This window comes from Terrapene carolina, unplaced genomic scaffold, assembly GCF_002925995.2.
Source record: "Terrapene carolina triunguis isolate 2854851 unplaced genomic scaffold, T_m_triunguis-2.0 Scaffold695, whole genome shotgun sequence".
NCBI classification, from domain to species: domain Eukaryota; kingdom Metazoa; phylum Chordata; order Testudines; family Emydidae; genus Terrapene; species Terrapene triunguis.
The window spans coordinates 1,449,116-1,476,312 of NW_020665046.1; the positions used below are offsets into that span (position 1 = coordinate 1,449,116).

General features: G+C 46.8%; 1 protein-coding gene across 3 annotated transcripts in view; it reads right to left on the minus strand.

Moving 5' to 3' along the window:
- CLUAP1 (clusterin associated protein 1) overlaps positions 1–27,197 on the minus strand; it is a 187,208-nt gene that overhangs the window by 118,993 nt on the left and 41,018 nt on the right. For 2 of the 3 annotated variants that reach the window (XM_026659814.2, XM_026659813.2), the window contains exons 6-7: positions 10,137–10,220; positions 6,201–6,334 (exon numbers count right to left, since the gene is read on the minus strand). In XM_026659814.2, coding sequence (XP_026515599.1) covers positions 6,201–6,334; positions 10,137–10,220 — 218 coding nt within the window. Of the gene's footprint in view, positions 1–6,200; positions 6,335–10,136; positions 10,221–11,054; positions 11,134–27,197 lie in introns of those variants that run through there. The other variant, XM_029913502.1, reaches the window with a different exon arrangement.

Sequence of the window (27,197 nt, forward strand, 5' to 3'; positions counted from 1 at the left end):
GAGCCCCGGCTGGGGCTCGGCTCTCCCCCCCGGCGGCCAGAGCCGGGGGGAGGGCGGCCAGAGCGCTGGGGGGAGGGCGGCGAGCCCTGCTGTGGCCCCGCTCTCCCCGGGGGCCGGAGCGCTGCGCCGCCGCCCCCCTCCAGGTGCCGCCCCAAGCACCAGCTTGGGTGCCTGGTGCCGGCCCTGCCTCCGCCATTCCCAAGTCAAGGGTCGTATATACTGACCCAATAGCATATCTTGAAAACTAGAGCCAATCAACAATTTTAAGCATCATTTTTGTTCTCAATGACCCAGAATTAGTAAAGTTTGACTACATTTATTTCAGAAGCATTTTGGCTGTAGAGCAGTGATTTGAAGCTGCAGAACACTGCAACATGCACTTTCGTTTTCTCAGTTCCCTCTGTATTCCTACACTATTAGCCTTATCCAAAAAGCATCTCTCTTCACTCTAAATGCTCCACATTATTTTAAAGATACTAGAATCACTGGGCAAAATCCTACCCTCTATTGCACAGGTGTGCTGTGGCAAAGGAGAATTGTAGGCAGCCTTTCACCACACCTGCCCATGTAAGCAGAAAGGCGGAATTTCCCCCTAGCAATAAGGGCAACACTAGCAAGAGATTAGTTTTCTTGCTGATCAGTGCTCCATGTCTCAAAGTGGGCATGGTCCAGCCCCACAGCAGGCTAGCACATGTTCTTCTACTTGCTATCTGTGCTTGCCAGGATATGTTATTTCTCTGCAACAGAAATGTCCTAATAATGTGTCTGGCTGTGTGCCCATCACCCACCAGCAATGAACCATCATGCCACCCTGTGACTCTTGTAGCACACAGAACAGTTCTGCTCTGCTCCCCACGCCCACCCCATGTGCCTCCATCTGGTAAAGACATGATTTTTATCATGGCATTTGTCATGAACATACAGCTAAGGGTAGCATAAAATCCCTCCTTTACCTGTAAAGGGTTAAGAAGCTCAAATAACCTGGTTGGCACCTGACCAAAAGGACCAATAAGGGGAGAAGATACTTTCAAATCTGTGGGGGAAGGTTTTTGTTTTGTGCTCTCTTTGTTGTTCTCTCCAGAACAGAGAGGGATCATCTCCTAAAGCAATATCTGAAATAAGCATCAAAGGCCTGGTCTACACTATGACTTTAATTTGGATTTAGCAGCATTAAATCGAATTAACCCTGCACCCGTCCACACAACGAAGCCATTTATTTCGAAATAAAGAGCTCTTAAAATCGATTTCTGTACTCCACCCCGACGAGCGGAGTAGCGCCAAAATCGATATTGTCATTCGAATTACTGTGGCCGCTATTCGATGGTATTGGCCTCCGGGAGCCATCCCACAGTGCACCATTGTGACCGCTCTGGACAGCAATCTGAACTCGGATGTACTGGCCAGGTAGACAGGAAAAGCCCCGCGAACATTTGAATTTTATTTCCTGTTTGCCCAGCGTGGAGAGCACAGGTGACCACAGATAGCTCATCAGCACAGGTAACCATGCAGGCCGATAATCGAAAAAGAGCACCAGCATGAACCGTACGGGAGGTACTGGATCTGATCGCTATATGGGGAGAGGATTCAGTGCTAGCAGAACTTCGTTCGAAAAGACGAAATGCCAAAACTTTTGAAAAAATCTCCAAGGGCATGATGGAGAGAGGCCACAATAGGGACTCAGATCAGTGCCGCGTGAAAGTCAAGGAGCTCAGACAAGCCTATCAAAAAACAAAGGAGGCAAATGGTCGCTCCGGGTCAGAGCCGTGGACATGCCGCTTCTACACCAAGCTGCATGCAGTTCTAGGGGGGGCCGCCACCACTACCTCACCTCTGACCGTGGATTCCGAGGCGGGGGTAATCTCATCAGCTACACCTGAGCTTGCGGAGAGCACACAGCACTCCGTTCTCCCCAACAGCCAGGATCTTTTTCTCAGCCTGACTGAAGTACCCTCCCAAGCCAGTATCCAAGACCATGACCCCATGGAAGGGACCTCAGGTGAGTTTACCTTTTAAAATATAAAACTTGTTTTAAAAGCAAGCGTTTTTTAATGATTACTTTGCCCTGAGAACTTGGGATGCATTCGCGGCCAGTACAGCTACTGGAAAAATCTGTTAACGTGTTTGGGGATGGAGCGGAAATCCTCCAGGGACATCTCCATGAAGCTCTCCTGGAGGTACTCCAAAAGCCTTGCCACAAGGTTTCTGGGCAGTGCAGCCTTATTCCGTCCTCCATGGTAGGACACTTGACCACGCCATGCTAGTAGCAAGTAATCTGGTATCATTGCATGACAAAGCCTGGCAGCGTATGGTCCCGGTGTTTGCTGGCATTCAAGCAACATCCGTTCTTTATCTCGCTGTGTAATCCTCAGGAGAGTGATATCGCTCATGGTAACCTGGTTGAAATACGGGAATTTCATTAAGGGGACAGAGGTGGCCATTCCTACTGGGCTGTTTGCCTGTGGCTGAAAAGAAATCCTTCCCTGCAGTTAGCCAAGTGCAGGGTGTGTGGGGGGGGAAATTGGCCCTGAGCTTTTCGCGTTTGGCTAGCAGGGATCTTCCTTGATACCAGCCACGCGGTGGGGGGAGGGATAAAGCGATCATCCCAGAGAATTGGATGGGGGAGGGGGGTTTAGTTTGTTTTCTGCTGTTGAAGGTCAACGGGCTTTGCTTGGTATGTGTGAAAGGAGGGCGCAGAAGCCGAAAGACAATGGCTTACCATGGCCGCATGCAACCTGAATTCTGTTGCCCGTCTGTGATCTCTAACACCAAAGCCACAGGCACTCAATATTAAGATGGAAAATGCGACCTTGTACCGAAATCACATGTGCTATGTAATGTGAATAGTGCTGTTCACCATGAAAGAGTATAAGCATTGTTCTGTAAAATGTATCATTTAAAAAACTTCTCTCCTTTTTTTCAACCCTCCCTCCAGCAGCTGCAAATTTTTCAAGCCTCCCTCCTCCGTCCCGAAGGCTATCTCAGATAAGGCGGCGGAGAAAGAGGACGCGAGACGAGATGTTCTCGGAAATAATGGAATGCACCCACAACGAAAGAGCTCATTTGAATGAGTGGAAGGACACGGTATCTAAATACAGGAAAGATGCCAGTGAACGTGAGGTCATGAGGGACGCTCGAGATGAGAGGTGGCAGGCTGCAATGCTGGGGCTGCTGCGTGATCGAACGGACATGCTCCAGCGTCTGGTGGAGCTTCAGGAACGGCAGCAGGATAACAGACTGCCGCTGCAGCCTCTGTATAACCTCCCTCCCCCCTCACCATGTTCCATATCCTCCTCACCCAGACTTGTAAGAACGCGGGGGGGGGAGGCTCCATGCACCCTCCCACTCCACCCCAGTGGACAGCCCAACCAACAGGCTGTCATTATATTGAATTTTTTCAGTGGCCTTTTACTTCTCTCCTATCCTCCTCCCAAACTTCACCCAGGTTACCTTGTCGGTTCTCTCCCTATGTTTATAATCAATTAATAAAGAATACATGATTTTTAAACGATAGTGACTTTATTTCCTTTAAAAGCAAGCTGTGATTTAAGGGGGGAGGGTGGTTTGCTTACAGGGAATGAGTCAATCAAGGGGGCGGGTTTTCAACAAACAGAACTTTCACACCGTAGCCTGGCCAGTCATGAAACTGGTTTTCAAAGCTTCTCTGATGCGCAGCGCTCCTGACTCCTGTCCAGGCTGCTTGTGTATGGCTTCATGAGCCATGGCATTAAGGGGTAGGCTGGGTCCCCAAGGATAACTATAGGCATTTCAACATCCCCAACGGTTATTTTCTGGTCCGGGAAGTAAGTCCCTTGCTGCAGCCATTTAAACAGATTAGTGTTCCTGAAGACGCGAGCGTCATGAACCCTTCCCGGCCAGCCCACGTTGATGTTAGTGAAACATCCCTTGTGATCCACAAGTGCTTGCAGCAGCATTGAAAAGTACCCCTTGCGGTTTATGAACTGGGTACCCTGGTGCTCCGGTGCCAAGATAGGGATATGGGTTCCATCTATCGCCCCACCACAGTTAGGGAATCCCATTGCAGCAAAGCCATCCACTATGACCTGCACATTTCCCAGAGTCACTACCTTTCGTAGCAGCAGCTCAGTGATTGCTTTGGCTACTTGCATCACAGCAGCCCCCACAGTAGATTTGCCCACTCCAAATTGATTCCCGACTGACCGGTAGCTGTCTGGCGTTGCAAGCTTCCACAGGGCTATCGCCACTCGCTTCTCAACTGTGAGGGCTGTTCTCATCTTGGTATTCTGGCGCTTCAGGGCAGGGGAAAGCAAGTCACAAAGTTCCATGAAAGTGCTCTTACGCATGCGAAAGTTTCGTAGCCACTGGGAATCATCCCACACCTGCAACACGATGCGGTCCCACCAGTCTGTGCTTGTTTCCCGGGCCCAGAATCGGCATTCCACGGCTATAACCTGTCCCATTAACAGCATGATCTCCAAAGCGCCGGGGCCCACAGTTTGATAGAATTCCATGTCCATGTCCTCATCACTCTTGCCGCCGCGGTGCCGTAGCCTACTCCTCGCCGCCTGGTTTTGCAGGTTCTGGTTCAGCATAAACTGCACGATAATGCGCGAGGTGTTTACAATGTTCATGACTGCTGTCTTGAGCTGAGCGGGCTCCATGCTTGCTGTGGTATGGCATCTGCACTGTTCACCCAGGAAAAAGGCGCAAAACGGTTGTCTGCCGTTGCTTCCCTGGAGAGGGGGGAGGATGGACCCAGAACCACCCGCGACAATGTTTTTGGCCCCAGCAGGCATTGGGATCTCAACCCAGAATTCCAATGGGCGGAGGAGACTGCGGGAACTATGGGATAGCTAAGGGATAGCTACCCACAGTGCAACGTTCCGGAAATCGACGCTAGTCCCGGTACATGGACGCACACCGCCGAATTAATGTGCTTAGTGTGGCCGCATACATTCAACTTTATACAATCTGTTTCCAAAATTCGAATTATATAAATTCGGATTAATCCCGTAGTGTAGACATACCCTAAGATTACAAATTGTAAGCAATAGCAAGGAAATGCGTTAGGCTCTCTTTTGTTTTAGCTTTTGAATTTTCCCTATGCTAAGAGGAAGGTTTATTCCTGTTTTTTGTAACTTTAAGTTTTGCCTAGAGGTTTTAACTCTTAATACCCTGTAAAATTATCTTTCATCCTGCTTTTACAGAGGTGCTTCTTTTACTTTTTTATTTATAATAAAGTTCTGTTTTTAAGAACCTGGTTGGTTTTTAGTGTCCTAAAAACCCAAGGGTCTAGTCTGTGCTTATCTTATTTACCTATTTGGTTGGTATATTATTCTCCAGCCTCCCTAGGAAAGGGGTTAAAGGGGCTTGGGGGGATATTTTGGGGAAACAGGAACTCCAAGTGGTCCTTTTCCTGAATCTTTGTCTAACTCACTTGGTGGTGGCAGCATACCGTCCAAGGACAAGGAAGAATTTGTGCCTTGGGGAAGTTTTTAACCTAAGCTGGTAGAAATAAGCTTAGGGGGTCTTTCATGTGGGTCCCCACATCTGTGCCCTAGAGTTCAGAGGGGAGGGAACCCTGACAGCATTTACACACAAGCATAACGCAGGCACTTCCATCCCCTCGATTTCCTTATTTTCTCTCATTAGTTAGATCACAGATGAAGCAATTGCTCATACTCAATACAAGATCCCAATATGACTGAAGCTAGAAACCAAATCTAAGGCCTGACTGTGTGTGCCTTGATTGCATGGCAGTCCAGGATGCTCTCTAGATGACCCTTCCACGTCCAAGGATACTTCATGACCTGTTTCTTCATCTACTACCTACCAGTGGCTGGAAAAGTTAGGAACATCTTAGAAATCAAGCAGCATGTTTCACCATTTTTTCTCCTAGGAGCATCTGGACCCAGAGATACCATCTGGATTTAATTACTTTTTAAAGTCTGATCATTTTGAAAAGTTCAAGTGACAATTTAAAAATAAAGTAACATTTTGGCCATCTTGACAGTAGCAAAATGTTAGTCAATTTCAAAACCGGATGATTGGAAAATCATTTTTGCATTGGCAAATCACCACATTTAGGGCACTCCTCAGAGGCCATCATATTTCTTGGACTCTTTACAGACTAGTCAATCTTCACTACAGTGGGCGTTAAGAATACACTTCACCACCATTTATACTAATTCTGCAGTGGATAAAAGGTACATGGTCTTTACCGGACACTCTGTAGGGTCTGTAGTCGCTTCTGGTTTCTTTCCAGTTCCAGTTTTCTCTTTTCAATCTTGGCTTCCAAGTTGGCTTCATCCGAGGCCACGTTATTCAACATGTCCTTAGTCTTCTGGACTTGTTCCTGAAAGAGAGAATGAGTGGCTGAGTCATGGCCTGCAGAAGTGTAATTCCAATCATCTTTCAGACTCCGGGCCTGATTCTGCATTATCTTGCGCCTTGTGTCATCACAGAATTTTGTAACAATGAGCCATGTTATGCACCCAGGCTCAGGCAAAGATCAGTCTTCCACCAGCGCTCTTGTGTGTCACACTCTTATTACAATCATCATTTAGCTTCTCATACATCATGGGTCTCACTGACAGCATTAGAAGGGTCATTATTTGGTTTACAAATCAAACGTATTTATTGTGGACTCTACAGAGAAAATCCTGTTCTCTCATAACAGATGGCTTTTCCTTTTCCTCTTTCTGATCCTGGGATTAGATATGGATTACACAGTATTATTCTGCACTGCTGAGCACTGACACTGCATGAAAGTAAACCAACGCCATTGTTTTGGGACCAAATATGGCCTCTGTGCATGCATTCTGCAGTTTCAACTGGATAGTGTATTCTTCAGTTCTTGTCCTGAGTCAGAGCAAGATATGACTCAAGATATGACAGTGCCTTGAGTCCAGAGGGTTCCTAAAGTCTTTATAGTCATTGCATCTAAAAATCACTTTACTCACCACTAAAATGCAGGCCACTCTGGAGTGGGATATGACAGCTGTTCAAAATTGCAATATCGATATTGCAATTTTGAACAGCTGTCATATCCCACTCCAGAGTGGCCTGCATTTTAGTGGTGAGTAAAGTGATTTTTAGATGCAATGACTATAAAGACTTTAGGAACCCTCTGGACTCAAGGCACTGTTACAACTGTAACTGCAAACCATTATTAGGTTTGCCTGTGCCAAACCAGGGTCACTCAGCTGGTTCCAATAAATTCAAGGACTTAGTTTACCACCCACTGGGAGAAGTTCCTATATACAGTATCCACTGAGCCTTTTTCAGGTTCATTCTTCCCGAACCAAAGTGAATCTGCATTCAAATACACAGTAGGTTTAAACTGAGCCTGGTGCTGTTGTAATTGCAATATAGTCTACCAGTAAGGCTGTGTTTATTGCAGTGATTATGCATTCAAAGAAGCAATTATTTGAAGATGCAATCCAAGTACCTTTCCATTTCTGTTTGCCTTTAGTTAAATAAAAAGGAAATTCAATGGAGAATTCTACTCAGATGCAGCACTATGGCTGAGATTTTCAACAATTCAAAATGAGGAATTTCAAAGATATGTTTCCCAAAGCAACTACAATTCAGCCAGTTTAGGTAGACTTGCAAAATTCTATATGCCCATTTGCCCAAGAAGAGTAATCTATTTCTTGGCAGGCGAGAAAAATAGTTTTTTCATTATCACCATTATCATCATTCTGGCAAAGGCATCAGTATATTTGGTGCCTAGCCAGGCACATTTTCATAACAGTTTTCCAAGGCTGACAATGCTCATACGAAGTATATTGTGGCATAAAAATTAGAGGGCTGATCCTGTAAACACTACCAAGCATGCAGATTCTTCCTGGCTGTGTGTGCATGAGGTGGGTGGGAGGAAGTAGACAGTCTTTTCTCCCTTGCATGGCCCATACATGGGAACTAGATAAATTCATGGATGATAGGTCCATCAATGGCTATTAGCCAGGATGGGCAGGGATCTTGTCTCTAGGCTCTGTTTGCCAGAAGCTGGGAATGGGCAACAGGGGATGGATCACTTGATGATTACCTGTTCTGTTCATTCCCTCTGAAGCACATGGCATTGGCCACTGTTGGAAGACAATACTGGGCTAGATGGACCTTTGGTCTGACCTAGTCTGGCTGTTCTTATATTCTTATGAAAAAGGAATGCATTTAGGGTAATGCAGCCATGGCTCCTCTAGGGGCATGTGATGCCTGAAAGAAGGTGGGGAGAGGTGGACAGAAGGTATAGTGATGGCTCTGTCTCCCCACCCCCCAACATACCCAATGGTCAACAGAGCCAGCTGGAGTGAGGGTGGGGAAGCTGCATCCCACGGAGGGGTGCGGTGAGGGGTGTTGTCTCTGTGCTCCTTAGAGCTCAGGGAACAGTTGGTCTCCCTTAAACAGATTGCCTCCTGGGGTTCCTCTTGCAGCAACAGAGTTCTTTGTTATAAGCCCAATAGCAGCCCTGCTAAGGTCTCCAGGACTAGTACTACTTCCTGACAAATATCACATTTTAAAAGAACCTAATCGGTCTTAATCTCTGTTTTTTCTTAGCCCTGCCATGGCCATCTTTTCAAAAATAAATTGCAATCAGAATAGTGCTACGTACTCTACTGCAATCAGGACGAGAAAGGAAAAAAAACCCTTCATGCATGTTAAAATGTGCTGGGTATGTTCAAAGCATTTGCACTTTTGAAACTTTGATCGTTTAGAAAGTTGTTTAATTAAGAAAGAGCTATGCGTTTGTTGAAATTCCAGCAGTGAAGGTTATTTGCTGTTCAGCTAGAGTAGATCATTTCATTAATTGGTCTGGAACTAACCAGCTGAGGTAGGTTTGAGTTATTGATATTTCCCATGAAATTATCCACTCTAATATGCTGAGACTGGCTTATTGGAGCTACGGCCTAGGATATCAATACATATTAACAACGTTCAGGATGCATATAGACTGTGAACAGCAGAAAAAGCAGATGGAGAGATCACCTAGTGTATCTATTGATTTGGCATGGCTATTTAAACCTGAAGCTCTGCTTCCTCTAATTATATATATGTGTGTGTTGGATACAGTTGGCTATTCAATAATTTAATTTGTTTGGGCTTGATTCCCCCACACCCCAGCTGGCAGGGGCAGCTATGCTTCTGGGATGTTTTCAGCCCTAGAGCAGGATGGGCAGTGTTTGCACTGACACCCATTTTTTAGGGGTCTGCCTACTAGATGACCACTTTAGCATGGCCAGGGCTTCATGGAACCCCACTGGTGGAGACTACTTGATAGATTGCCCTGACTCAGCACGTTCCTAGGTGTTCTGACCACACCAGTACCAACTCTTTTGCCACTGATCGTGTTACAGTCAAACAGAGAAATGCCACTGAGTTGAGTGTAGCACCTTGTTTTGTTGGCCAATTAATAGACCCCAACAGATATTAGCTTGTCCGCAGCAATTAACATTCAGAGCTGACACTTGCCATTCAGGATCACAGGATGGGGCCATTTAAAAACAATCTTGTTAAAATCTTCAGGTTCGTTTTGAAATTCTACCTATCTAAAGATAAATGTTCCCCCAGTTAAAATGCAGGCTCAGCACCACCTCCAGTTTGGAAACAGATCTTTGTGCGGAATGCTTCTCTTTGAAGTGGACTAGTGTGGGAGAATTTAAAATAAGGGTATGTCTACACTGCAATGTAAGTGCCGGGGTAGTGGGACTTGAGTCAGCTCACCCGTGTTAGGGAACCCTGGGCCTGAGCATCTACACCGTATTTTAACCCTACGTTAAGAATATTCTGATCAGTACTCGAACCAAGGGCTCTGGCATCCACACTGCAGTGCGCAGACTTGAGTCAAAGTAACCATATCCCAGAGAGCCCAGCACCATTCTAGCTCTAGGAACTCCAACCATGTTTGCGGTTTTTATTGCCGTCACGCTTTACCTAATTGCTGGGAAGTTTACAGCTGGCATTGAAATCACTTACAGAATGGATGGGAAGTTGTTCAGGCATAGCAGGCTGAAAGCCAAGAGTAAGATTTCCACAACATCTATTGTGGAACTTGAATATGCTGATGATAATGCAATCTTTGCCCACTCTGAGAGAGATCTTCAAACTATCTTGAATGTGTTTGCCAATGCTCATGCTTACCAGATGCTTCTGCTTACCAGAACATCTTTGATGGCAATTTTCATCACCTTTTCAGTCTCATTTATCTCCAGAGGTCTCGCAATGGATTCCGTTCTCAATTCCTATGAAATAAAAACACACCAATGTACTCAAGCATCACGCAAAGGAATTAATAGTCACAGAACTGAGGGTGGTCGAGCAACTCCGACAAAGGCGTATGCATAATAAATGGAGTGGAATTTAATATTTATGACTCATTGCTCAGAGAGCATCACAGAACGGGAGGCTATGAAAAAGGTCAGAGTTAATGGAGGCCAGTGTTAAGAATTAGCAATGCAGACATCATTTCAAAGTGAGATGAGACTTATTGCTCTGAGCTGGGAACACCTTTAAGAGCACAGTTTCAGCCACTTACTTGTCATTAATATTAAAGGAAATTACATGGGTTACCCCACACACCTTGCTCCAAATGTACCCCAGAAGGTTAATTTTATTATCTTCAATAAAGATATTAAAAAGGCTACAAATGATGAACATACATCTGATCTACTTCAGCCCTATGAGCCAAATGCCTCAGCTAACCAGACTAAGGGCTTGTCTATGATATAGGGGCTAGAGCCGCATAGTTAGAGTGCTGGAGCTGTGACACCAATAACTCCATAGTGTAGACGCAGATTACAGTGACAGAAGGGGGTTTCCACTGCTGCAGGAACTCCGCCTTCCCGAGCGACAGTGGCTAGATTGATGGAAGGATTCTTCTGTTGACGTAGCTGTGTCTACATCTAAGTTTTAAGCATAGACCAGGCCTAAGGAGTGATCAGAACCCCTACCACTAACCTAGCTAGCAGGAGCAATCAGTGATGTCATGTCCTGTCCAGTTCCCCCTTCCCAATTCAACTAACTCTCATGGCAGAGGAGGAGGAGGTGCTGACTGACTTGGATTCAACTTCTCTCACCAAGAATGGTGCTCTTAGGTGGGCAGCAGAGGTTGCTGAAAGCCTCATGAGCCTGGTCAGTTTGTGGGTGGAAGAGGATTTGGCACTCATCCGTACAGGCAAATGTAGTTGCAGCCATGTTGGTCCCAGGATATTTGAGAGACAAGATGGGTGAGGTATTATCTTTTATTGGATCCATTTCTGTTGGTGAAACACACAAGTTTTCAAGCTTCAGGAAGCTCTTCTTCAGATCTGGAAAAGGTAATCTGATCATCACAGCTTAATACAAGGTGGAACAAATTATTAAGCCTCAGGAGTTGAAAGAGACCATTCAAGGTTACATGTGCAGTTAACATCTCTGCGGTCATAGTTAGTGGGTAACATACTATTGTAATGAGTCATAAATCCAGTGTCTTTACTTGAGTCAAGGATTTATAGTGTCTAGCAAAGTTATAAATTTAAGCTCCTAGGCTCATCTTTTGAAGGTGTCATGCAGGTTTCTTTTGAGGATGAGGACTGACAGGTCAGATATGGAATGACTGCTTTGTGAAAAGTGTTCGCCCATAGGTAATATGGTGTTTGTGTCTTTTATCATTTTTCTGTGAGTTCATTCATGGGAGCACACATAGGGACCAGGTTGTGGGCTGTCATGTCTAATGGTAAGAGTCTGGAATCAGAGCCAGGGTCAGAGACAGGTCCTGAATCAAAGGTCAGAGCAGCAGAGAGACTCAGGTGCCAAGCCAGAGTCAGGGGTAAGGCATAGGAGTGGGGAGACCTGGAGAGGGACAGGCAGGAAGGTGGAGTTCAGGAGTCAGACAAGTAGGCAGGGTCCATAGTAACAGCTACTCAGGGATTCACCTAATTGCTCAAACAATTTCCTATGCCGTTTTTTGGTTTAAGTAGAGCATCCCAGCCAATCAGTGGGGCTGGACATCTCTCCCACTTTCCTCGAATAAAAGGTGCACGTGTCGCAATTGTTGAGGACTGTGCCTTTGGGATAGCACTGCTCCGACTGCCAAGCTGGAAGCATCCGCTTTGATGATGAAGGCTTCTGGGGTGTCGGGGTTGACCAATATGGGAGCAGTGGTAAATACAAGTTTTATTTGCTCAGCCTGTTGGGACTCGGGAGACCAGAGGAATCTGTTGTTTTTGCAGAGTGAGGCAGTGAGAGGGGCTATCCGCTCCAAGAACTATGAGGAGTCCGGTGGCACCTTAAAGACTAACAGATTTATTTGGGCACAAGCTTTCATGGGTAAAAACCCCCACTTCTTCAGATTCATAGAGTGAAAATTACAGATGCAGGCATAAATATACTGACACATGAAGAGAAGGGAGTTACCTTACAAGTGGAGAACCAGTGTTAACAAGGCCAATTCAGTCACGGTGGATGTGGTCCACTCCCAATAATTGATGAGGAGGTCTCAATACCAAGAGAGGGAAAATTGCTTTTGTAGTGAGCCAGCCACTCCCAGTCCCTATTCAAGCCCAAATTAATGGTGTTAAATTTGCAAATGAATTGTAGCTCTGCAGTTTCTCTTTGAAGTCTGTTTTTGAAGTGGTTTTTTTGTTGTTGTTGAAGGATGGCTACTTTTAAATCTGTTATTGAATTCTTTTAAGTAAAAGAATAAATGGATACAAATCAAACATCAGGAATGGTAACATACAAAAGCCAGTAGGAGAACACTTCAATTGGGCAGAGGAATAGCAGGTCCCAGCTCAGATGACAGTGCAGCCAGATAGGGCTGAAGCACAGCGTTCTCTAAATGGAGTTGATGGACTTGCTCCCACAAACACCTGATTTTCAGTGGTCAGCTGTGCTTTCTGTGCCTGCAATGCTCAGCTGTCTGCTTGGAGGCGGATCACCTGCTCATGCAGTGCCAATGCCCCTTCAGGGAACTCTGCTGGGTCCATCCTCAGCTGGGCCGACTCGGAGAATTTAGTAGTGATCCAAGCAAGCAGGGAGGCCGTCATGCCTAATGGTTAGAGTTAGCCAAGATCTGAATCTGATGCCAACCCAAAGGTCAGAGCGGAACAGGTTCAGGAGTCAAGCCAAGAGTCAGAGACAGCGTCAGGTGCCAAGCTGAAGGTCAAAGCTGGAGTCAGAGTTGGGTGCCAAGCCAGGAGTCAAATCCGGAGTCAGCATCAGGAATAAGGCATAGGAGCAGAGACCTGCAGCAAGGCAAGAAAGCAGGAACTGTAAGTAGACAGTGGTCTGGGATAAGGAGAACAGAAATCAAACAGGCAGGGCTCATGAGTCAGGCAAGTAGGCAGGGTCTGTAGTAACAAACAGCAAGGAATTCACCTAGTTGCTCAGATAAGTTCCTTTGCCTCTTTCTTAAGTAGAGAGTCCCAGCCAACCAGTGGGGCTGTATGTCTCTCCTAATCAGGAGCTTTGTGGGCAGAGCCCTTTGCAAGCTAGAGCTTCACTAGTCCCCTTGTCCAGTGGGTCAGGTGAGCTGCCAGGGACCTGCAAGCTGGGGTTCAAGGCCTATGATCCCTCACAGTGTACTGAGTGTCTCATTTTACCTACATAGTTGTTATTGGGGCATTCAGTGCCCAGGATGTGGTACCACATGTTGCGCCAGGCATGTGTAGGATCCATGGAGTATGAAAGATGTGTTGTGGGGCGTATTGAGTATAGTAGTAGAGAGATGTCTGCGGGTTTTGCATCTGTTGTTCTGGCAGAGTCTGTTGCCTTTTTGAGTTGGTGTGTCCTGTTCTGTGGGGAGCTTGCTACTGATGATGAGCTTGGTGAGGCTGAGGAGTTGTCTGAATGCCACAGGAGAGGAAAGATTTTTTTCAGGATGCACTCCCCATCAAACAGGGGTTGTAACTGTTTAATGATACCTTGCATGCATTCGAGTGTGGGGTGGTAGGTGCTTTTCCCCCCTTCTCTCTGGGTATTTGGGTGGCCCGTTCCATGATGCGATCTACTTCTCTGGTGTGTGTCCTTGTTTAGTAAGGCTGTTTCAAGTGTGTTAAGGTGTGTATCCCAGACTTTCTCCTCAGAACTATGGTATCCGAGTACCTGGCTGTAGATAACAGATTTCTTGGTGTGTTTGGGAGTGATTACTGGATCTGTGAAGCTAACTGGGGTGATCCAGGGTTTCTTGTATATAGTTGTCCGTGGGGTTCCATTGCTCAGGCTGATCATGGTGCCCAGGAAATTGATGCTGCTCCGGAAGCATTCCAACAGAGTTCAATGGATGAGTGGTGGTTGTTGAAGGGATGATGGAAATATTTGAGGGAGTTTAGGTCATCTATCCAAAGGATGAAAATATCGATGTACAGGGGAACCCCGCTATAATGCGCCCCGTGATACCGTGAATTCGGTTATAACGCGGGGCGAGTCTGGCCCCGGCAGCTGCAGCGGGCGCGGGGCATTTGGGATCCATGCCCCAGCGGCTGCAGGAGAAGTGACTCTCCCTGTAGCCCCGGCGGGCCCCTGGAGTTCTCAGCTCTGTCCCCGGCAGGGCCGGCTCCAGCTCGCCTCGGCGGCTGCGGCGGGTGGTCCGGCTGGGAGAGCGGGGCTGCCGCGGTCCGTCCGGAGGTCCGTCCAGGAGAGCGGGGCGGGGCTGCCGCGCTCCAGCCAGCGGTCCGGCCAGCGTCGCGGGGCTGCGGCAGTCCAGCCGGGGGAGCGGGGCTGCCACGGTCCGGCCGGAGATCCAGCTGGGGCTGCGGGGCTGCCGCGCTCCGGCCAGTGGTCCGGCCAGCGTCGCGGGGCTGCGCGGTCCAGCCGGGAGTGCGGGGCTGCTGCACTCCGGCTGCCGCGCTCCGGCCGGAGGTCCAGACGGGGCTGCGGGGCTGCTGCGCTCCGGCCAGCGGTCCGGCTGCCGTCACAGGGCTGCGGCGGTCCGGCCTGTAGAGCGGGGCTGCTGCACTCCGGCCGGCGCTTTGGCCAGGGGAGCGGGGCCCCCGAAGATGACTGCCGCCGGGGCGAATCAGCCTGAAGCCGGCCCTGCTGGCCTCCCCCCCTTCTCTCTCTCCCCCTGCTCCCTCCCTCCTGCTAGCCAGGCCGCACACTCTGCTGCAAACTGAACACAAGTACAGTGGAACCCCGCTATAACGCGACCCTGCATTTACCGCGATTGAATTTTTTGGACCCCAATGATAGCGTTATAGCGGGGTTCCACTGTATCTCAGCTATATCATTGGTTCAGTGGTGTATTTGTCCAGTAATTCTTCCTTGAGCCGGCCCATGAAAAGGATGGCATACTGGGGATGCCAATGCCCCAACGACAGCTATGTAGGTGAAACCATTCACTATGCTCTCAAATGAACTCACACAGAAAAATGATACATGACAAAAACACCCTTCCACCCTTGGGCGAATACTTTTCACAAAGCAATCATTCCATATCTGATTTGTCAGTCGTCATCCTCAAAGGAAACCTGCACAACACCTTCAAAAGACAAGCCTGGGAGCTTAAATTCATAACTTTGCTACACACTAAAAATCATGGACTCACCCATGCTTGACTGCTGGGACTGACTGGACTGCGGTGGAGCCTCAAAAAGATCCTGGCTCCTGGCATAGCTGAATCCCCTCCCGCCCTGGTCGCAAGTCCCCAATCCTCCCTCACTTCCTCATCGACCCCGCTGTCATGCCAGGGGTGTGTGATTCAGGCTCCTCGGAGATATCCACAGTGGTGTGCAGGATGGTGGTGGGGTCTCCGCCAAGCATGACACGCAGCTCTGTGTAAAGGCGGCAGGTTTGCAGCTTGGCACTGGATCCACTGTTGACCTCCATGGCCTTCTGATATGGCTGCAGCAGTTCCTTTGCTTTCATGCAGCACTGCTGCCGGTTCCTGTTGTACCTCTTCTCCTACATCACCCATGCAATCTGTTCATAGATGTCCACATATCTACAGCTGATCTGTAGCTGTGCTTGCACAGCCTCTTCTACCCACAGGCCCAGGAGATCCAATATCTCCTGTCTACTCCAGGCCAGAGCACATCTGGAATGTGTAGCTGGCATGGTCAGCTGGGCAGTTGCACACAACAACGGAGAGCAGCTAGGTGTGCTTGCCAAGATGGACAATCAGGAAAAGGCATTTCAAAAATACATGCACGGTTTTAAGGGTGGGTGCGCTTCTGGTCTCAGTGACCAATGGGCAGTAGAGTTCACAATTGTGACCAGGGTGGTCAGCGTCAGGAATTGTGGGATGTTTGCTGGAGGACAGTTAGGGTTGACATAGGTAAGAGAGTGAGTACATTTGCACTGCATAGACCTCAGTATCTCGATCATAGCTCAACGCTGCTCAGGGTGGTGGTATTACTATGTCAGCATAGTGGAGCGCTTACATTGGTGAGAGACAAAGTGTAGATACATGCACAACTAGGTTGATGCAAGACGGTTTACATCAACCTAACTCTGTAGTGTAGACCAGGCCTAAGTTTCTTCCACCACAAGAAGTTGGTCCAATAAAAGACATTAACTCACCACCTTGTCTACTTCAAACAGTAAAACAGTTTATCATTCACCAGGAGAAAAGAAACAGGCTTCCATTCCCACTGTCCAGGGGGATATTAGAAACAGCAAGGAATTTATTTTTTAAGAACAAAAAATTACCATGTCAGTCTCCTTTTAGTAACCCAGTGAGCCACCCACAGAACATGTACATCAGCTTTGGACTAACTGGTAACGTTCATACAAAACTGTTGATCTTCAGCAATTCAGGTTTCAAAAATCTATGAAAACGTAATGTGTTCTCCTCTCCTGCCTCCCTGACTGTCCTTAGCTGCATGAAGTTTCACTCATCCCTTCACTGCAGAAATCCATGCCAATTTCTACAGTAAGGCTCAATCCTGAAATCAGAGCCACTAGCACAGACTCCTATGCCAAATTGAATCTGTACAAATGCAGAGATCTGCATTTGCAGATCTGATTGCAGGACTGGAAAACAAGAGCATCATTTCAGTTGTTTAAAAAGTCATTTAGGGGAGGAAGGAGAGAAGACCTAAGAATTCAAGTGGATTTTCACAGCTTCTTTATCGGAGAAAAAAAGGAATTAAGACCCTGATCCTGCAAACACTTGTGTAAATGCTTTATTTTACTACCACAATTAGTGCCATTGTCTACAACTGGGACTACTCGCAGTAGTAAAGTTAAGCAAGTGCATAAATGCTTGAAGAATTGGGGGGGGGGGAGGGGGGGCGGGAGGGAAGTCTTATCAGAAATGTCCAGCAATTATATTTTCTAAATGACAAACCCATTGATGTATTTTTAAAAATGGATTTTCAGAACCATTTTCACATATACCCGCCATTTAGCTCACTAGAGCTATGAATGGTCTTGCACAGGAAGCTCCAATTCACTGACATTTCTCAGGAGGAAGCTCTAACTTGGTGATGCAGACTAGGTCTGAAAGGAAAGCAGATTTCACTGATTTGTCTGGGACTGCCTGAACTGTTGTAAGGTAAATTTTATTTAAAAAACCAAACAAGTTAATTTAACATTGTTAAACCATAATTAAATTAAACAAAGCTTTTAAAGTAAATACAACTCCTTTGACAGCCCCTATTTTCCGAGGCACACAGACAGCTTGTACTTTCTCTCAGTCCTCCTCCAAATCATGATGGCATCTGCCTCTTTTATTGTTAACTGTTTCTTTATTACTTGGTATTAATGACATTTAGGGCCAGATTTTTAAAACACAGGCTCCCTTCTTGTGCTCATAATTTGCAGATGCATATAACTGCACTTTTAATTATTTGCAGGCACAACTAATGTCATTACCCAATTCTGCGTACATACCAGGTAGTCAGACATCACAATGACATCAGCTGTGCCTTCCAAAAAGGTAGGCCAGGCTAAAAATTAGGCCTTGCACATTTTCTTTTAAAGTGATTTGCTCTTTGCAATTAGTTGTGCTGATCAGTATATACTTCAAAATACACAAGAGTTTTCCTTTAAATTAAATCTTAAAAGAAAAGCTCTCACCAGGGATGAGAGTTATAGAAATAATTATTAAGCTGAGAGGAGGCGGGAAATGGGAACAATTTAGAAATATATCTGATTATTATAACTGTTAATGAAAAGAAAACACACACATGCTGGACCAGAGGGGTATTCATGAGCAGATTGATTGTTTAAAGCTTACCCTTGCTTCCTGTTCAAGTGCCCAAAAGCTCAATGGCTGTAGTGCTGCTCAGTAAATACTAACTGGAAATCAGGGAAGCCAAGAGTAAAATTAATTTTGATTAACTAAAGTTGACAATCATTAAAAAGAAGCTACAAAAACCCAAGAGACTCCATTTGCAGGTGATTTTAGTCCTATTTGCTTTGAATCACATTTGCAACTATATGGTGAAGGCAGAGATTTTAATTCAAAGTTTTGGATGTAACTTGTGAAAAGTATTGGAAGAGATTTCAAAATCCATGGGGCAGATTCTTAATTATTCTACTACTATACTTGGGATGGGCATGGGGGGACAGGGGAGGTGACTAAGCCACTTTTGGGTTCCCCATATTCTGGGGTTGTACAGGGTCTGCCTGGTCCTCACACATAAGTTAGGGAAACCTCAGGGCTGCTCATCTTATGTTCTGCTTCCCATGGCTCCACAGAAAACAGCAGTAGTGCAGTGTACTTTAGCCAGATCCCTGACACACTAGTCTCAACTCACCCCGCTCCAGAGATTAGAAGCAGGACCAGTGGAAAGCCCTTGTACTAGCTCTATGCTGGGCTGAGAATTCCTCTGAGCTGGAGGGCTGGGAGGTCCCCTGCACAGGAGACTGTTTCTGCTGACTTTAAGACCTTGTCAATCTTCCAGGGTGGTGTAAAAAGGCTACAGCAGAACTGAGAATGAGGCTCTCTATGCTTTAAGCCCTTTTGATTCAGCTTGGTTAAGCTTAGGCATTACAGCTCACCTAGCCTCAACTGTGTATGTGCTCTAAACACACTGCTGATAAAGTCCCTAGGGGCACTTTACCAATAGACAATAGCATAGCAGATAAGGTGCACAGACTAGCAGCTCCAGGATCGCCAACTCTCGCCATCTGGTCGCGACGCTAGCGATTTTGAGATGTTTTTAACCTATCCCATGGAAACATGATGAAAGGCGCCAACTCAAGTGTGATGTTACACCTCATATTCTTCATAGAAATATTGTTATGATATGAATATGGCATAACTAAGATATGCTTTAAGCAAAATGGGTCATGTGAGGTATCATTGGAAAGGTTATGATTTACTGAATGTGTTTATCCAATTTGTATGCATGTATAATTTCTGTATCTAAAGTTAGGAATATTGTCTATGTAACAATTACAACTGTGTTGGTATGTGCTTGGGAAACGCCAACCAGACAGTAAGCAATCAGCCTTAATGGCCCATTAGGAAAAGACAATGAGTTTTCGAAGATGTGGATCCCCCACCTTCTCAGGAGTTCCTTCCTGGGGACCTTGCAAATAAACCATGTCTCATGGTTGCCCTGACACTGCAAGGTCATGTGATACTGTCACCTGGTACAAAATACCACCTTGGACACTGTTGGTACTTTTCCACTGGAAACAAAGGCTTCCCACCTTATGTAAATTCTATTTAAGGCTGGGAAGCAAGGCAATCTGGGCTCTCCATTTGCCTCCCCACCTGAGAAGGAAGACTGCTGAATGCTCCTGAAGAAACCAAGGAACTAAGCTAGGGGAAGGGAAGGGCTGAGTCCAGGCTGAGAACAGGGGTCTAGCCTGTAAAGAGATATAACTGGAACTCTGAGCTGCAGAAACTCTACAACCTGCTTAAACAACATTTAGGGTGAGAAATTACTATGTGTAACCTGTTTCTTTAGTGTATTAAGCTTAGTTTGTGTGTTTTGTTTTATTTGCTCAGTAATCTGCTTTGTTCTGTTTGCTATCCCTTATAATCACTTAAAATTTACCTTTTGTAGTTGTTAAACTTATTTCTTGTTTATAACATAACCCAGTTTGTGCAATTCATATCGGGGGGGGGGGGAGAAGCTGTGCATATCTCTCTCCACATTGAGGGAGAGGGTGATTTTTTTATGAGCTTGAGCTGCGCAGACTTTTCTATACAGCGCAAGACAATATTATTTTGGGTTTACTCCCCAAAGGGTGTGTGTACGTGAGTTCTGGGTGAATCCCCAAGCTGAATCCTCTCACACAGAGCTGACTTCAGTCTGTCTCTGCAGCTGGGTGTGGCCTTACGTACGTACGTACGTACGTGTGTGTGTGTGTGTGCGCGCGCGCTAGAAAAGGCTTGAGGGCCTGGCACAGCAAAGACAGGGTGAAGAAGTCCAGGCTGGTGGAACAGGCAGGCGGAACAGGCAGGCTCAGTGAGACCCCAGCACATCAGGTGACACCCCCAAAGTGGGGTACAACCCGTCACATCATGAATGTTCCCTTATTCAAAATGGCCATCATCTCCTACGACTGTAAAAGGGGCTGAAGCCAGAAAGATACTGCCATTTCCCTACATTTTGTCTGCATGAGACCACCACCATTTTCAATAAGACTGAAGCCATGCCTATAGGCAAAATGGATAAGACTCTATGGTTCAGGGGAATAGGCATGGCACAGGGACTGTGAGGAGCTGCAGAGACATGGTGAAAGGGGGCTGGGGAAAGTGGGGGAGCACTGGAGGTTGCAGGAGAATGGGGGAGCAGGAGGCGGGGTCTGGCACATGGGGAGGCAGTGCAGGGGTGGGAAGGGAAGTGATGAGGGGTTCCAGAGCAGGGGGAAGCAGTGTAGTGATGGGGGGATTAGGAGCAGGGGATCTATCTTAGCCACTAGAGAGAGGTATGCATTTTTGTGGGCATTAACAGTTGACTTTTGAATCTGAAATTCTCCAAACACTGGCTGAGGATAGAGAGAAGTTAAAAATTCAATAGACCGACTAACCCCCATCCCCGCATGATTTTTATGTTTTTTTTGTAATTCATGATTTTTGGGACCAATCTTGTTATTTTTGTGGGTCCGATACATGACTTTTGATCTACTGAGGCTGGCAATACTGCAATTCATTCCAGTAAATACTATTATTCATACTTAAATAGTTAAATAAAGGAAATTAGTACAATCAGAAGCACAGGCTCAGCTTCCATCGGCACCAGCCACTGCAGCACCAAAAGAGGGTAATTTGGATTAAGAAGAAAGTATGGCCAAGCCACAGGGGTACACTGATTCAATGCAACCTTGCTTCAGCCTATGACTCTGACAGAGCGCTGGTAAAGATGAAAGTTGTCTTCTCTTGGCAGAAGCCCAAGGAGAGGGAGGCAATGGAAATACTGCCTGCCTTCCTTGGCAGTGAAACCCCACACAAAGCCCCAAACTGCCCTTGCTGGCGCGAAGAGGGACTGTGTTCACCTTTCTCATCAGCATAGGTGAATCTGTCACACTCGCTGCATAACCAGGAAGTAAGTAATCAGAAATCTGCCAAACCAGAAGAATCGTTCTTGCCTAAGTACGACTGGTCTAACAAGTGAGAATGTGTTTCAGCCAAAGGTCTGAAATCTCGCTTTGGAATCTGGAATAAGCTACATCTGCCTGCTATGCTCCAAGTATAGACACCTCAAGTGGAGACAAATTTAGGCTCAATTCTGTTTTCATTTTATCAGAGCAAAATTCCTGCATTTCAGTCACTTCAGGGAACATTGCTCATCCTGAAGCCATTAAAATTCCACTCTGTCCAAAGAATGTACCAGTCTCAAACTTGCATCATATTCAGGGCCAGCTCCAGGCACCAGGCAACCAAGCTGGTGCTTGGGGCGGCACCTGGGGGGGGGCGGGGCGGGGCGGCGCTCCGGCCGCCGGGGAGAGCGGGGCCCCCGCCGGGGCTCGCTGCCCTCCCCCCGGGGCTCCGGCCGCCCTCCCCCCTGGCGCCCTCCCCCCGGCCGCCGGGGGGAGAGCGGAGCCCCCGCCGGGGCTTGCCGCCCTCCCCCCGGGGCTCCGGCCACCCCCCCAGGGGGGGGGGCAGCCGGAGGCTTTTTTGCCGCCCCAGGGGCGGCAAAAAAGCCAGAGCCGGCCCTGATCATATTGACAGATATTCCCAAGGGTCAAGAAAACCAGTGAGGGAGACTCAGCCACAGTTGATCTCTGCATCAGGAGCCTTGAGGCCATGTCCACAAGAATCAAATCAGCAGCAACTTTTCTGGAAGAGACAAAGAACTGAGGTCCTGACCACTTAATGCACTTTTTGCAGAAGTCAAGTTGCTAACCCTGGCCAAGTTATAATTTTACTAATTATGTCTTAAAATCCCTCCTAGAGTTTAAACTAGATACAATGTGCTCCACTTTCTGTCCTAAACTGTTGTGTAGTGTTGTGGTGCAGTGTTAACCAGCTGCTGCCTTTTTCTCTAGAGCTGGCTGCATTTCAGTGGTGTGTGGAAGCAATGCAAACTATAATGCAGGAAAGGCACTGTGGGATCCTTCTGCCTGAAAGGTGAAGTACAAATGAAAGTCATAAAGTAGTGACACCCCAACATTCGCCAGCTATTTTGAGAAAAAAACAAGGCAGCTAATAACCACTCAGTTTTCTCTGCGGGTACTAAAAGCAACAACCCTGCCCTTAGTCTCAAAATGCCCAATTCATTGACACAATACAGACGCTTCATGACAAGGGACAGTAAAACCAACAGATCCAGCCAATGGGGAATCCATCCCCGCCCAGTTTAAGGAAAGTCCCCGCAAGGCATAGTACTGAGGTAACAGTTTTATGACATTTCCTCTCTCAGCCATCCCCCCATACATAAGATGCATAGATGGAGAAAGTGGACAGTCTTAGAATAGAGGAGGCCCAAAAATGGTATAAAGCCACCTTTCCCCTCCTTGGGTCCCACATCAAGCAGAGCTTCGCCACACCTGAGAATCAGCCTATGCTGTTCTCCAGTGGATGTTAATCATTGATACTCTCTGGCTTAATGTCACTCAGCGGGTTTGCCTGTTCCCTGATGGCTGTTGGAGAACATCTGCCTTTTATTTTTAGTATGCCATCTATTCAATTATGCACCAATATCAAACTGTTCGAAAAAGCTTGTGTTAGTTCCTGCAACTCCAAACGGAGGATGAGAACAAAAGAAAAGAAGTGCTATTGTCATCCTCCTGAGTAAGCAGCTAAAAAGAGCTCTCTGGCATTGGAAGGTTTGTTTTTTAGCTTATTTACAAGATTAGTAATAATATAGGAAACATCCAGCACTGCCAGTTAGAACAGTTAGGGAACACAATAAAAACAACCAAAGTAGCACCTAGGTTTTAGCAGTGTGTGAACTGGTCAGATTAGATCAGTGGTTTTCAAACTTTTTTTCTGGCAACCCAGTTGAAGAAAATTGTTGATGCCCGTGACCCAACGGAGCTGGGGATGAGGGGTTTGGGAGGGGCTCAGGGCTGGGGCAGAGTGTCAGGGTGCGGGAGGGGGTCAGGGTTCTGGGCTGAGGGTGCAGGCTCTTGGGTGGGGCCAGGGATGAAGGGTTTGGGGTGCAGGAGGGGGTGGCTCAGGGCTGGGGCAGGGGATTGGGGCGCGAGGTTGGGGCGCGGGCTTACCTCAGGCGGCTCCTGGTCAGCGGCGCAGCAGGGGTGCTAAGGCAGGCTTCCTGCCTGTTCTGGCACTGCGGACTGCGCTGTGCCCTGGAAGCAGGCAGCAGCAGGTCTGTCTCCTAGACTGAGGTGCAAAAGCAGCTCCACGCGGCTCTCACCCGCAGGCACCGCCCCACCGCGTCTCCCCCCGCCCCAGCTCCCATTGGCCGGCTCCGGAACAATGGGAGTGTGGAGCCGGTGCTCGGGGCAGGGGCAGCACACGGATCCCTGTGGCCCCCCCCACCTAGGAGCCGGACCTGCTGCTGGCCGCTTCCGGGGCACATCAGTGTCAGAAGAGGTAGGGACTAGCCTGCCATAGCCAGGCAGCACCATCAACAGGGCTTTTAACAGCCCAGTCAGCAGTGCTGACCAGAGCCGCCGCAACCCAGTGCCTTACATTCTGCAGTTTGAAAACCACTGGACTAGATCATCATATTGGTCCTTTCTGGCCTTAAAGTGAGAAAATATTACCCAATATGCTTTGCCTTTTGTCATGGAGTTTGGGCGAGACAAGGCCCCGCACCTCCGGCTTCCTGCGATTCACCATGACTCTCAGCCAGCCAGTAAAACAGGTTTATTTAGACGACAGGAACCCAGTTCAGGACGGGTCTTGCAGGTACAAACCACTAGAACCCCCTCAGTCAGGTCCATCTTGGGGGGCCGGGGGAGGCCTAACTCTTCAGCCCCTCCTCTCCCTTTGTCTCTTTCCCGGGCCAGGAGGTTACCTGATTTTTTTGTTCTTCAACACCTTTAGTTGGCAACTTTGCAGGGAAGGGGCTCAGGCCATTAGTTGCCAGAAGACAGGGCATTCACCATTCTCTGTGCAGACAGGATCACACTGGCCCCCTAGGGCTCTGCAACAATTACACACCCCTAGACACTTGAGAAATGCATAGGGGAAACTGAGGCACCCACACAGTAGTCAGAGAAAACACTAAGAACATTTCCACTTCATCACACCTTTACATACTCATTTTCTGTGTTTTGACACAACAACGCATGTTTGTGAGATTCAGATTGGGTCCTCTCCAATACCATACAGCCAGCATTTAGCTTCCTTTGCAATTTGATCCCAATACAAGCTCTTTGGAGGCTAGCTAGACTTGATTAGAAGCCAAATCTAGAACCTGGCTAGAGGGATCAGTGTGTTAAGGTTATGAGGCCACATTTTTCTCTACATACCCATATCCCTAGCCATCACCCTAACAACAAACATTGCTGCTTGACAGGATGATGCTTGAAAAAGCACAGCATTGGTACGCCGATAAAAATATCCTCAATCCTCTAACCTAACAGGCCTATAACAGTTTGACACTCCCTGATCTAGAGAAACACTTGAGGCCTCTGGGCCTCAGATCTCACCCTGATATGAGCATCAACTTGTGCCACTCTCAGTTCATGCTAACCCAAGGAGCAGGATACCAACTCTGGACCTCAAACTCTGATCACCATATGGCAGCATCCAGTGCTATCACTGGACTAATTTTACACTGCCTGCATGGTTTTTGTAGTTTTAAGTTAATTAGGTCAAAACTAGGGAAAAAATGCACTTCCCTCTTCAGGCCAAACAGAAGAAGAGTGAAGTTAAAGTCATACTGCAAATATGAGAGGGAGGCAAATGATTATTGTTCAGATTTCTTCCATTGCAATGATAGTTACTGCTCCCCTTTGGGAAGATCAGTGATACAGGAATGGTTCCAGAAAAACAAAGTTGTTGCCAGTTTTGCCTAAGGAAAATAAATGCCCCTTATCCTCTCCATAGAGATTTGTACTGAGACTGCTTCAGAGACTGCTGGAGTGGAAGAGGAATGCTAGTTCTTGCCCATTTCCTGCAGAGGAGGGGAAAGTTGGGTCGTAGGCATTTTTGCTCATTCTTCACATATTTACTTAATCATGTATAATAAAAGTTTCCTGATGTTAAATGAATTTAATTCTCCAGCAAAGCGGAGTAGAATATTGACTTATTTAGCTAAATTTATCAATAACAATTGCATTCCTGAAGAGCAGCGATCTTAAACCAGATGATTAAAAGCTTTGGAAGAGGCTAAACTGGGATGAATGTATATTACTTGATCATCAAAGTTTAAATCTCTTGAAAAAAACCTGTCAGAATAGATTACAGTTCCAATCACATGCTCTTTGGATTAACTGCTGTATATTTTGTCTATAAATTATATGGTTAGCCTACAGTCCAATTTTAAACCTGAAGAAGAGTTCTGTGTAGTTTGAAAGCTTGTACTTCCACCAACAGAAGTTGGTCCAATAAAAAAAAAAATATTACCTCACCTACCTTGTCTCTCTCATATCCTGGGAACAAGCACAGCAACAACAACACTGCAAACAATTTTAAATCTCTCCACTAAAAAAAATCTTCTGGGCTCAGCTTGGCCACATTCTAGAATCAAGTTCCCTGCGTTAGTTTATAGAGCGAAGTGGGGAGAACAGAAGTTCAGTGTCCTCCTTCTCTTCTCAGACTAAGCTGAGCAGAAATAGGATATTTTATAGACAAACTGAAAAGTTGTCAAGGAGTCATTGCAAGATGCAGATTCTGAAGTGAAATCCTTGGAACAACTTTGTGTAACTGACCTTGCGGTTCTACAGTGCAGCTGCAGTTTCCAAGCAGCTCCTTCCTGATTACATCATTCCTAGAGGCCAGTAGGCTCTGAGGCAAAAGGGTGAGAGTGAGAAAAGGAAAGAAGCAAATTATGTGCCTGTTATCTCAGAAAGGAAAGATCCATGGTGGAAATAACCAGTCCTTTGAGACATTTAAATCAAGTCTAAACAAAATACTAGAAAATATACTGTATGGAACTGGACAGACATCAGACCAGAGAATTTAGTAAATTTCTCTCCCTGTTATGATTTTATGAACCTAGAAAAAGTCAAGTGAAATAGGACATAAGTGAAATTCTTCAACTTCTACTTTATTTGCATAAAGTGCTGCTCTTGGCCCCAACCACTGCTCCGCTCCCGGCCGCGGCTCCCAGCGGGGATGGGGCGCAGACAGGTTCCATTACAGGGAGAGGGGCGCGCCATAAAACATTTGGGCACCACTGTTGTAAACTGATGCTTCCAAAGGGGAGACTCTGTCATGGTTACCAGCACAACTGGGAAACACAGCTATTAAACTGGCAGGCAAGGGGGAGAACAGAATTTAAACAAATGTGTGACAGAGTATGAAGTTCTACTGCACCCTCCCATGTGCAGCATCCTCAATCAGAGCCTACACTTCCAGAGCCAATCAATTTCATTTGGAGGGTATGTGATAAATGAGGGGGGTAGCTCCCTTTTATGGACACCCAGCCAGTCAGTAGCTATAGAATCCTCCTTAGTAGCTGTACCCTAATTGCCTTAACTGTGAAGGGTTTAGAGAACCTTAACCTGAGTTGGCACCTGACCAGGGAACCAACAGGGAGGCTGTACCCTTTCAAATTGGAAAAACTGCTGGGTTTGGGGTTTTTTTTCTTTGTCTCTCAGGCTGGACAGAGGTGAAGGCAGCAACAAGCTGTAAACTTTAAGCCAGGTATGGGAAATTTTCAGCATCATACCTAGAAGCTCCTTATTTGGAACCCCAGATATGTAAGTAGCACTGGAAAAGTTAAGACAGATGCGATTAGGAACCTTTTTGGTTGTTTTGG